This window comes from Danio rerio, chromosome 20 (genome assembly GCF_049306965.1).
Source record: "Danio rerio strain Tuebingen ecotype United States chromosome 20, GRCz12tu, whole genome shotgun sequence".
NCBI classification, from domain to species: domain Eukaryota; kingdom Metazoa; phylum Chordata; class Actinopteri; order Cypriniformes; family Danionidae; genus Danio; species Danio rerio.
Window position 1 is genome coordinate 50,473,095 of NC_133195.1, and position 13,397 is coordinate 50,486,491.

The 13,397-nt window shown below is 34.2% G+C and overlaps 1 protein-coding gene across 12 annotated transcripts in view; it reads right to left on the bottom strand.

The window, feature by feature from the left end:
- Window positions 1-8,577: 8,577 nt before the first annotated feature.
- Window positions 8,578-13,397, bottom strand: part of dtnba (dystrobrevin, beta a) — a 60,570-nt gene continuing 55,750 nt past the window's right edge. For 8 of the 12 annotated variants that reach the window (NM_199709.2, NM_001324537.1, XM_068215384.2 and 5 more), the window contains 3 exon segments: window positions 8,578-9,797; window positions 9,888-9,921; window positions 12,609-12,659. In NM_199709.2, the coding sequence (NP_956003.2) occupies window positions 9,917-9,921; window positions 12,609-12,659 (56 nt within the window). In that variant the 3' untranslated portion in view covers window positions 8,578-9,797; window positions 9,888-9,916. 12 annotated transcript variants of the gene reach the window in all.

Below are 13,397 nucleotides of genomic sequence, written 5' to 3' on the forward strand. Positions count from 1 at the left end.
TTTGCGCCCATAGGCGTCCTGGTCTAAAAAGGGAGGCGTTCTGAGGCGGACTGCTGGCGCGTTGCTATTTTGAGAAACCATAATAGATTTTTCATTAGACCAAAACAAACCCGGTCTAAACTCCGGTGCAGAGTTGCGCCTCGCTTACACACTGCTTAATACACACAAGAGAGCAATAGGCAAATATCTTTACATATGAAAAAATGTAAATATTAGGTATATATATAGTATATAATAAGAATAGATATAGGATATAAATATAAAGGATTAAAATATTACAAAACATATTATTTTCCAGCCTACATAAGTATGAAAAATCACTGCTTTTATGTCTTCTTCATCTCGGGAGGCTTTTTCAGTTCATTCATAACCATTTGCTTTTGTATAATGTTATTATTATTAGCAGTGTTATTTATTATATCCATATTTATATTTGTTTTATTAAAGACAAGCTTAGATTTGCCCACCTGTCAGGTTTTAGACCATATGGGGCACAGCATGTGTTTTAGGATATAACTTTTTTTTGAAGACATTTTGTTATTATTGTTCATTTATTCGTTTGCTGGAAATTAGAACTGAATTTAGAAAAAGTTTTGAAACGAATATTTGCGCTTAACAAACAAAATTATTTATTTATAGACTAATTGATGTCTGTGCGTAAAGGTTTCCCTATCCAAGAGCGAATGTGAAAGTAGTTCCATTATCTCTCATTCTCACGCAGTAGATGCTCTGTTTAACAGTTTCTTAACAGAAACTGTTAACTGTTTGCTTGTGAAATTCTCATTTTTTCCACTTAGACTTACTTTGCGTCCTGTAAATAGCGAATGCACTCTTGGCGTGACGCAGCTGACTCTTAAAGGGAATGGGAGATGAGATTCTAATTGGTTTATTCTCAAAACACACCTATAACTCATTAAGAAAATAAACTCAACCCTTTTAGACCATCTGCCGCGGCGCAAGGCAGATTTCCCGTCCTTAAATGAGCAAAAACACATCCTGACACGCCCTGAAAGCGTTTGCGCCCTGCGTTTTGCGCTCTGCGCATGGACCGTCAAAATAGTGCCCATCATGTTTAACATGTTGCTGTATGTGTTGCTTGAATCATTGAAGGTTTTATGTTGTAAATTTTATGGAACACATCAACGAAATGTGTTTTTACACACAATTCAATTCATCTTTATTTGTATAGCGCTTTTACAATGAAGATTGTGTCAAAGCAGCTTAACACAGAAGTTCTGTTGGATTGAAACAGTGTCAGTCCAGTTTACAGTGTTGAAGTTCAGTTTAGTTCAGTTCAGTGTAGTTTAATTTTCAGTTAGAGTCCAAACACTGAAGAGCAAATCCATCAATCCGCAGCTCCACACGTGAAGGAAAAGAAAAACCTTGTGAGAAACCAGTCTCAGTTGGGTACGACCATTTCTCCTTTGGCCAAACTTCCTGCGCAGAGCTGCGTTCAAGGCGCTGGAGGATGAAGAATGCTGGATGTCCATCATGGAGAAGCTGCAGGTGTAAGTAGGTCACTGGCGGGTGTTCAGGCGGAGACTCATCTGTCACTGGGGTCTTTCAGTAATCAGTCTTATGCTCTCTACTCCTGCATGACCACCGCAGCATCTGCTCAGGATATACGGCCTGGTCCAGGATTATGGATACTTCTAGAATTGCTCTATAGTTGGCATCATCTCTTCACAGAATTATACTGTTCATTTTTGGGTAATTGCTTGCTTTTTCATTTATTTTACAAAAACATTTTCATTGTAACAAGTTGCGTTTTTTTATACATTAAAAGAGTAAAAAATAAAGTACCGATTTATAAATTACTGTGATTTGATGTATGCAATAGAGTGATATAATATGTCCCTGGGTGTCTTCTGTAAATCATAATAAAAAAGTATAAAAGACATGATTTTAAAAATGTATAAAAACTTGATTTTATTTATTCTTATTGCTTCATCAACAGCTTAAGTCATTTTTTATTTTACTAGACAAACTAAAATAAAACACTAATGAAGACTAATATAAACCTTTTTTAGATTGAAAACATGGGGCAGCATGGTGACTCAGTGGTTAGCGATGTCAAGTCACAGCAAGATTGTCACTGGTTCAAATCACGGCTTTACCTGTTTACATTTTTGTTTGGTTTGCATGTTCTCCCCGTGTTGGCGTGGATTTGCTTCGGTTTCCCCCACAGTCCAAAAACATGTGGCATAGCTAAGTGAATTTGGTAAGCTATAAGTCTGTAGTGTATGAGTGTGTATTGGTGTTTCTCAGTACTGTGTTGCAGCTGGAAGAGTATCCACTGCGTAAAACATGTGCTGGAATGTGGTTCATTCCACTGTGGCGACTAAAATAGAGACTAAGCCGAAGGAAAAGGAAATGAATGAGGCAAATATAAGACAATATTTAAATGAGAAGGTCAATTTAAATGGATTAAGTTACATTACAACTGAAATAAACGTGCATGTAAACTCAGACATTTCTATAGTTAAAGGCTAAGTTATTAGCCATCCTCTGAAACTTTAATACTTTAATTAGAAATATTTCACAAATAATGTTTAACAGAGCAAGGAAATTTTCACAGTATTTCCTATAATATTTTTTCTTCTGAAGAAAGTCTTATTTGTTTTATTTCAGCTAGAATAAAAGCAGCTTTAATTGTTTTAAAACCATTTCAAGGTTGATATTATTAGCCTCCTTGAGCTATATATATATATATGTCTATATATATCTATATATCGATATATATATATATATATATATATCTATATATCGATATATATATATATATATATATATATATATATATATCTATATATCGATATATATATATATATATATATATATATATATATATATATATAGATATATATATATATATATCAATAGATATATATATATATATATATATATATATATCAATAGATATATATATATATATATCAATAGATATATATATATATATATATATATATATATATATATATATATATATATATATATATATATATATATATATATATATATATAGATATATATATATAGATATATATATATATATATCTATATATATATAGATATATATATATATATATCTATATATATATAGATATATATATATATATCTATATATCTATATATATATATATATATATATATATCTATATATATATATATATATATATATCTATATATATATATATATATATATATATCTATATATATATATATATATATCTATATATATATATATATATATCTATATATCTATATATATATATATCTATATATATATATATATATATCTATATATATATATATATATATATCTATATATATATATATATATCTATATCTATATATATATAGATATATATATATATATATATAGATATATATATATATCTATATATATATATATATATATCGATATATATAAATATATATATATATATATATATATATATATATATCGATATATATAAATATATATATATATATATATATATATATATATATATATATATATATATATATATATATATATATATATATATATATATATCTAAATAAATATATAAGGGGCAGTGCTTGCTATTAACTCTGCAGGGTGCCCAAACTTTTGCAGACGCCATTTTTTTGTTTTCTGTTATTTTGAAAGTGTAAATGATGGAAATAAAATCAAACTTTTTTGACATATTAAAAGAATGTCTAATTTGTAATTTGATGCCTTTTGGAGATTTTTCCATCTTTTCTTGGCTTCTTTATACACATTAATACAAATTTTTACCTGGGGCGCCCACACTTTCGATCTCCACTGTATATATATATATATATATATATATATATATATATATATATATATATATATATATATATATATATATATATATATATATATATCGATATATATATATATATATTTATATATATATATATATATATAAATATATATATATATATATATATATATAGATAAATAAATATATATATATATATATATAGAGAGAGAGAGAGAGAGAGAGAGATAAATATATATATATATATATATATATATATATATATATATATATGTATATATTTATCTCTATATCTATATATATATATATAGATAAATATATATATATATATATATATATAGATAAATATATATATAGATAAATATATATATATATATATATATATATATATATAGAGAGAGAGAGAGAGAGAGAGAGAGAGAGAGAGAGATAAAATATATATATATATATATATATATATATATATATATATATATATATATATATATATATATATGTATATATTTATCTCTATATCTATATATATATATAGATAAATATATATATATATATATATATATATATATATATATATATATATATATATATATATATATAAATATATATATATTGATTGTCTACAGAACAAACTACTGTTACATGAGTTGCCTAGTTAAGCTTTTAATTATCACTTAAAGCTGAATAATAGCATCTTGAAAAATATCTAGTCAAATATTATTTACTGTCATCATGGCAAAGATAAAAGAAATCAGCTGTTAGAAATAAGTTATTATTTCTATTATGTTTAGAAATGTGTTGAGAAAATCTTCTCTCCATTAAACAGAAATAATAATTCAGGAGAGCTAATAATGTTGTCTTCAGCTATAGGCATTTCTGCATGACCTCCACAAAGGGCCAAACACAATAGCGGAGACACAGACGAGGAGTGTGTCCTTGATTGAGTATCTGCAGCGTTACACACACACACATTCCCTCCAGCGACGCGTCTGTTCACGCTGCGCTCATTAAAATTCAGTCCACGTCACGCCTGCTCACGCTGGCAGTGTGTCGAGACGCTGCGACCCTCTGTTTCCGTCACACAGGTGCTCAGAGAGAGCCGTTTACAGCACTCAGCTCTCAAAACATGCACAAAAACCTATAAAGACTTAACTACACTTAAAAAAATGTCAAACTACTTATTTAAAAGGTTGCAAAACACCAAAACACATTTTTTGAGATGTTGACAGTCATATATGTGTCGCACTTTGCTTAAAAAACTATTAGGACACATGTATTTAGCCAACAAGTGAAAATTGGCTGTTTTTTGCGTTATTTCTAGCAAAGTCGTACCTCCGGTTAAAAAAAAAAAAATTGAAGCAACATCACAGCCATGATATTGTGTAAACTCCAGCATGTATACTGGCTGTCTGTAACAGCCGATTACGTCTTTGAGTTTTTTAGCACATCTGTTTATTAATTCATGAGAAAGACTTGGTTCGAACCAATCAGCGCGCTCTATTGCGAGTGAGGTGCAACTTCATTAATTTGCATCGAAGCATTTTAATGAAGTTGCTTTAGTAATAGCTTCGAAGACTGTTTACTTGTTACAGTGTTCAGAGAAACACGTTGTGTTGCCAACCGTAGTTAAAACAAGTGGAAGAAGTATTGTTTGGAGACAAGGGTCGTCTGTTTTGCGTTTATAAATGTGCCGCAACGAAGGTTTTTTTTTTCATTTCTGTGCAATGAGAGCAGCGATTGCGCGTGGACGTGTGGATTACAGTGGTCTGCTAACATGCGACAGAAATACGTTTATAAGGAACATTCTTTACCCGAGAGCTTTTCGCATCTGGAAATGGTGAAATCCGGATTTGCTGCTCGTCTCCTTTTAAAAAAGATGCGGTTTAGTTGGTGTTGATTTTGGTGAGTGTGTGATCAGTGTTGTTTGTTTATTCAGAGGCAAAGTTAGTTAGTATCGTCAGCAGTACTCAGACAGACCTTAGTCAAAATGATTTAGTTACTAAGTTTACAGAAATATCAATACAATATTATGGACTGAAAATCCTCCACTTCCACACAGCTCTTGGATCTGCTGTAAATGCTGCTCTTCAAATCACTGTCTATCTCCCCTGCATCTGTGTTAGTGTTCTCACTGTAAAAATCAGCTGTAGTGCATGTAATGAAACTCCCCTTTTCATGCAAACCCTTCCTTCTTTCGCCACTCGACACTCCCACCTAAACAAATCTGGACTCGCACACTTTCCAGACTTTTTTCAAACTAGAGGTTTGAAAACACCCTGCTGAGACAGGGGGGTTCATGGCCTTTTTAGGGCCTACTCACACTATGCTATCCGAACTGTGCCAAGGCCCATTTCCCGGATCGTTTGAGAAGTGAGTGCTCTGAATAGGGCTCAGGCACGGTTCACTTGGCCGGCCCTGGCCTGGTTGGTCTATGGGACAGTTGCTAGGGTGCTGTAAATGGCTACTAGGGTGTGGCTAGTAAGTTGAAAGGTCATCAGTGATTGACAAGTTGGTAGTCTGAGTTGAGCCCAACCGTAAAGGCTGATTTATACTTCTGCGTCAAACGCCGGCGTATACCACGACGCTGACGCATAGCCTTTCACCGTGGCCGTCGGTGACGTGCACCTCTCAAAAATTGTAACTACACGTTGCAACGACGTCTGTGATTGGTCGGCTTGGTAGCGCTGACGAGTCTGGGCAGGACCGAGAGCCGTGCTAATGGCGGGAGCTGGACGCGAGCCCAATGGAGCAATTGTTTACAAGTGTGGAGTCTCATGAAGGAGCTCCTGATGGAAAGTTTTGTTTTGTGTTTACCTCATGGTTAAAGTTGTTGCACGTCTGCCGGTTCCTGCCTCAAAATGAGCGAGTTTGAGCCACTTGTACATCCAGGAAGTGTTCAGGAAAAGCAAAACAGCAGAGAAGAAACTCGACACAGAGGAACATTAACACCTCACTGCCAACTAGCGTTTTGGAAGTGTTAATTGAGACCAACAGAGACAGTGCGCAGAAGTATAAATGCACAGCTACGCACGTTGCATGCGCCGTGGGTTACGCCGGTCACTTGACGCAGAAGTATAAACCAGGCTTAAGTCTGTATGACAGTCTGGTGCAAAATTATGAGCTCACAACATGTGTTCCAATGTTAAATCAATGAGACTTTTCAGAATTTTCCGGGTCAGTTTTCAGAAAACCGTTGGATCAGAAAAAGTTGGATCAATTGGAAATGATGTAGCAACTTAATTCAGTATAATTTGGAGGTTTAGAGATAGTTTTGTGGTTGTAGTATGAGCGGACTAGGAGGAGATGCGTTCTTAAAATAGCCTAAGAAGAAAAAGAAAACAGAAGTTTATGTAGTATAACAGTATGTTGACTTTCTCAAGCCACCATGACAATAATATGTTGTTCAGCAGAGATCAGTGTTGCGTATTATTAGTTACAACGCAACTATTGTAATTAAATTACTTTCCCCCTAAAAAAAAACAAGTGTATGGCATTACTGAATTGAGTGATAAATGAATAACAATTCACTGTTAAATAAAAAGGTACGGGTTACCACCATAGACTGTAAAATATATGGACGTAGTATCCGTGACGTCACCCATAGGTTTCTAAAGAGCGCAAAAGAAGCCACAAGTAGGCGTGGCCAACCGTCGCCATTTTGTTCGCGCGTCATCACGCCGACGGCGGGATACCAAACACGGGCAAAGAGGCGGAGAGTGAGCGGAGCTACAGACGCATGCTGCATTTAGGTTGGACCTGGTTCAGACACACTTTACTTTGGGAGAACGCTTAATACTTTATCACTTGTGACTCGTTTGTATTCTGACCACTTGTGCTTGGTTGTACACTATATCAATAAAGTGTTTAGACTTTTAAAAACACTGCTGTAATACATTGAGCCACTAAACATTGTTCTTATGACGTTTTTCAACAGGAGGAAAACGCGAATTACATCCAAACACTTCAGATATAGTCTGTGTTAGTTAATGTAAGACTATTGATGAAATCCAGCATAACACTGTATGACAACGCTTCAGATGACTGATCTAGAGCCTACAGCTAATCAGTCTGACAGATTCTGGAGTACATTACAGCTCTAAATATAAATATAAACGATAAATGATCTTAAATAAAACAAATACATGTATAGAGATGGTATATAAGTATATAAATTTACTCACATGGGGAACGGAGGCCACGTGAACGGTTTGTGAGCACAATTAAGTGCACTCAGCATGACATTCCATCTAATAATTGTAGGAAACAAGTCCAAAAGGCAGTCGACTGTGTAAAGCCACATAAAACAACACAGAAATACGATAAATATGCCGAGTTCAGTGGCTAATCTGCAGGATTCAGCTGAGGTGACGTGACGGCGACCAGTGAGACCTAGCTGTCAATCAAGTGGCCACTCCCTTAATTATGCAAACTTAATATAACTTAATATAAAGGAAACGGATGAGTTATAAAAAAATTCACCCCCCACACAGTTGTCATGAAGGGTAATATTACCTGTATTAACCAAAATCTTTTTTTGTACCAGGCTGTAAACACCTTTTTTTCTGCTGTAAAGTTGGCCATTCTAACAGTGGGCTCAATTGAAATTTGCTCTGTTTTGGAGCCAGGAGCGGCCACGACTAGCGGAATTTCGGATGAATTGCAGTTTTAGTTACTTCCGTATTGGCTTCCTGAGAGAGAGCGGGAGGTTGCCGCTTGGTTACCACACAGCCAAAATGAAACACAAAGACAAATACGTCCAACAGAAAGATACAATACTCCAGCCTTATTTATCGTTTCATGACATCATTTATTTTGAACACAGCACATCAATCACATGCGTGTGAATCACAGCCTCGATCCAGAGTCATTTCCGTAAAATTAGCCTTAAAAAAGACATCTGTTTGGTGGAAAAATCACGAAACACTACGACTACCGGCACCGTAATGATCGACTCCTTCAAGCCAGCCAGTTTTCACAGAAGGCCACAGGAAGTGATGTCATCAAGGCCTGTGTACCGCAGATAAAATTACATGACGGTCCAGAAACAAACGAGTCCATGAATAAATTTGGCGTAAATAACAAGATTTAAAAACCTCAAACTAAAATCAACAAATCATATTTGGCAGGTATTTAGCATTCAAATCAAACAAAGGCATCAGTTCACATTCCAACACACACACACACACACACACACACAACTATAAAGGAGGCACACAAACACACACACTCCTCCAGGAAAACACACAGCAGGTCAGATGTGTGCGTAAATGTTTGTAGGTGAGAAAAGTTTGTTCACAGGAAACAGTGACTACAAACAGTGCTTCTAGAAAAATCCACAAAACATCAAATAAAACTCTCCAGCACACAAATCCGCCTCTTTATCAAAGTACCTGTTCGAAAAACCTAGAAAACTAAATCATTCTGATCTTAAATATACATAAATGCGCAATCAATTTGAAATGAGCAAAATGTCCACTGAAAATGCTGTTTGTTTGACCAAAATAAATAAACGGCGATTGGAAAAATAAATTACAGTACACAACTCCACTCGTTTCTTTAACTCAGCTACTTTAGAAGGCCACTTTTAGTCTTAAATTCCAACATGGCCACTCCCACATAAACAAACCACGCCCACATACCTCAGTCAGCCATTCAACTCCTCACACGTCTCCGTCAAACACATTCTATCGCCTTCCATTCCATTCCGATTGAGTTCATTCCGTCCCATATTTGGGCGCATCAAAAGCTTTCAAACTTCAAGAAAACACACATGAGAATAATAAGACAAAACTAGCAGGCCTGCGATGAAGACTACGTATAGCTTCAATCTCAATCGCAAAACTAAACCGTCATGAAAAATTTAAAACTTTGAAAAATAACAACATTTTTCCTTCTCAAGCTATCCACAGGAAGCCAAATCCGTCGAATCTGATTGGCTGAGCCTGGGTTCAGAGCTCATTGTCTTCTTGGTGATGCCATCAGCAGGTTTGCGTGGTGACGTCACACCTAAAAAAAATGCACAAAAAGTAATTAATATGTTAAAAATAAAAACAACAACAACAACAACAGATAAATCTCATCCTGTGTGGTACCTACTTGAAACTGGTGGCTTTATTGTTTTTTGCCTAACCTGGAAAAAAATGAACAAAATACAGAAAGTTGTATAAGTTAGTGTTCCTGAGTCTGAATGATCTTTTATTTTGAAAAAAAAAAAAAAAAATAGAGTTTTGACATTAGTTACATTGTGTACTAAAACCAATGGGAAATTGTGCTAATGTTGAATGGAAAAAAGTTGCTAATTTCTAGGTCGAAATGTTTAGGAATTAAACTCTCATTCAAGTATAATAATCGTTCTTGCCCCACCATGGCTGAGTAAACAACAGTACAGTTCCTAGCTATATCAAGCTAGAAAATACTGTACCATCTATTTTCTTAGTACTGAATGTAAGCACAGAAGACTCAAGCTTTCAATAGAAAAAATATCGAAACTCTGGTCATTTTTGAATGATATGCTAAAGCTAAAAGTTGAGTTTATTCATTTTTTAAATACATTCATCTGATACCCTCGTGTGTTGGGTGCAGTGTTAGCTTAGCTTAGCATAAATCATTCAATCCGATTAGACCATTAGCATCTCACTTAAAAAATAAAAAGAAATTGACTATTCTATAGTTACATCGTGTACAAAGAGCTGTGGAAAATTGTTGTACAAAGCTGGATGGAAAAAAAAGTTGCTGATTTCTAGGTTGAACTGTCTAGGAACTATATTCTCATTCAAGTATAGTAATCTTTAATGGCCCACCATGGCTGAGTAAACAGCAGTGCAGTTCCTAGCCATGTTAACCTAGACAATAGCATCTATTATATAGTCTTAGTACACAATGTAGCTACAGAAGAATCAAGCTTTAAATAGGAAAACTGTTGAAACTCTTTGGTCATTTTTGAGCAAGATGCTAATGGTCTAATCCGATTCAATGATCTATGCTAAGCTAAGCTAACATAGATGTTAATTGTCTAATCTGATTCAATGATCTATGCTAAGCTAACAGTTAAATTTGATCATTTTTGAATAAATCCAATATCCTTGTGTGTTGGGTGCAGTGTTAGCTTAGCATAAATAATTCAATCAGATTAAACCATTAGCATCTTCCCTTAAAAAATAAAAAAAAAAGAGTTTCAATACTTTCTCCTACTTAAAGCTTGACTATTATGTAGTTAATTGTGTATAAAGAACGATGGAAAATGTTGGTTGTGCAAAGTTGGATGGAAAAAAAGTTGCTGCTTTCTAGGTTGAACTGTCAACAGCTATTGGTGGAGTGAAGTAACAGTGATAGAGCCAATTCAGAGGATGGGGACGATTGGGAGGCCATGATCGTAAGAGCCGATAGAGGGACTTTGGCAAGGATTACACCCCTGGTTACAAGGTTACACCCCTGCTCTTTACAAGAAGTGCCGTGGGATTTTTAATGACCACAGAGAGTCAGGACCTCGGTTTAACGTCTCATCCGAAAGTCTTAGTACACAATGTAATTACAAAAGAGTCAAGCTTTAAATAGGAAAAATATCGAAACTCTTTGGTCATTTTTGAATGGGATGCTAATGGTCTAATCAGATTCGATGATCTATGCTAAGCTAAAGAGAGATGCAAATGGTCTAATCTAATTCAATGATATATGCCAAGCTAACAGCTGAGTTTGATCATTTTTTAAATACTGTCATCCGATATCCTTGTGTGTTAGGTGCAATGCTAGCTTAGCTTAGCATAATTCATTCGATCAGATTAGACCATTAGCAACTCGGTCAAAAAAATTAAAAAATTAAAAGTTCGACTACTCTATAGTTACATCATGTACAAAGTCCGATGGAAAATGTTGGTTGTACATAGTTGGATGGAAATAAAAAGTTAGTAATTTATAAGTTAAACTGTCTTGGAACTATATTCTCATTCAAGTATAGTAATCTTTGCTGCCCCACCATGGCTGAGTAAACAACAGTACAGTTCCTAGCCATATCAACCTACAAAATAGCATCTATTCATTTTCCATCAGTCTTAGTACACAATGTAACTACAGAAGAGTCAAGCTTTAAATAGGGAAGACTCTTGAAACTCTTTGGTCATTTTTGAGCAAGATCCTAATGGTCTAATCCGATTCAATGATCTATGCTAAGCTAAGCTAACAAAGACCCAGAGATCAAACGACCAAACAAAAACTCAATTGTTTAACTCTAGAAAGCTTATAAAATGAGTCTATTTACAAAATAAAAGAGGAGCGCTCCTTTAAACTCTCATTCAGTAAATGATTCCAGCTACTGCAATCTTGAGCAAACTCATGTTTAAAAGCCTAATTTGACTGATGGCGTCTGAAACTGGCAGAGAAAGGCCTTCAGAAGCAGACCAATAAAACATAAGCGACGGAGCTGGATGGGGAGATGAATGAATATGGCGGAGAAAGGATCATAATGAAGGTGTTTCCCAGTACGGGTTCTGCTCATAAAGCTTCAGCATGTGGACTTCTCTGACCCTACAGGAAGTAGTTAAAAAAACATCCAGCGCCCCCTAGTACACTCGTAAACAGCCTCCTCGTTAATACTAACGAGTAATTAAGCACTAACAAGCCCCCTCAGACAGAACAGACACACGCCAGACTCACACAAACCTGTCGTGTAAAACATTATGAGCTTTTGTTGTGTGTATGGAGGATAAATCTCATGAGAATTACTGATGTTCGTGTAACGAGATCAACTCTTTTAAAGCCACGCAGGTCTGGATTCAGTAGCACAGGTGCATTTTGGGTAATGTAGTTCTGATGTGAAGGTACCTCTGTCTTTGCCATTCTGCAACAGTCTTTCATCTTCATCTCCATCTTCTGCTAAAGACCACACAAGAGAATAACATCTTACAAAATATAAAATAATAATAAATAATATATTATTTCACATTTGTTTTACTAACAAAACTATTTAAAAGTATAGTAATAATAAAAAAAAAATAATAATAAAAAGAGGCGGCTCATTCAGCTGCGGCGACCGCTGATAAATAGGGATCACATATTCCTTTTTCTTCAGCTTAGTGCCATATTTATCAGGGGTCACTACTGTGGAATGAATCGCCAACTATTCTGGTATATGTTTTACACAGCGGACGCCCTTCCGGCTGAAACCCAGTACTGGGAAACTGATAAATAAGGGACTAAGCCAAAGGAAAATGAATGAATGAGGAAATAATAAAAAAGAGAAAGAATCATCATCATTATTTTATTGTATTATTATTATTATTATTATTATTATTATACTGATAAGGATGCTTATGGTTTAAATTAAAATCCTAAATGTTACCCCTGGCAACTAACTGAATTTAAATGTGAAGTACTATTAATTACCCAACTAAAATAAAAAAAAAGAATGCTAAAATAAAATATAAACGTATCTAATCCATATATAATCTATCTAAAATGTACAGTTGAAGGCAGAATTATTTTTATACTTTTTTTTTCTTCTTCTTTTTAAATATTTCCCAAATGATGTTTAACAGAGCAAGGAAATTTTCACAGTATGTCTGATAATATTTTTTCTTCTGGAAAAAGTCTTACTTGTTTTATTTTGGCTAG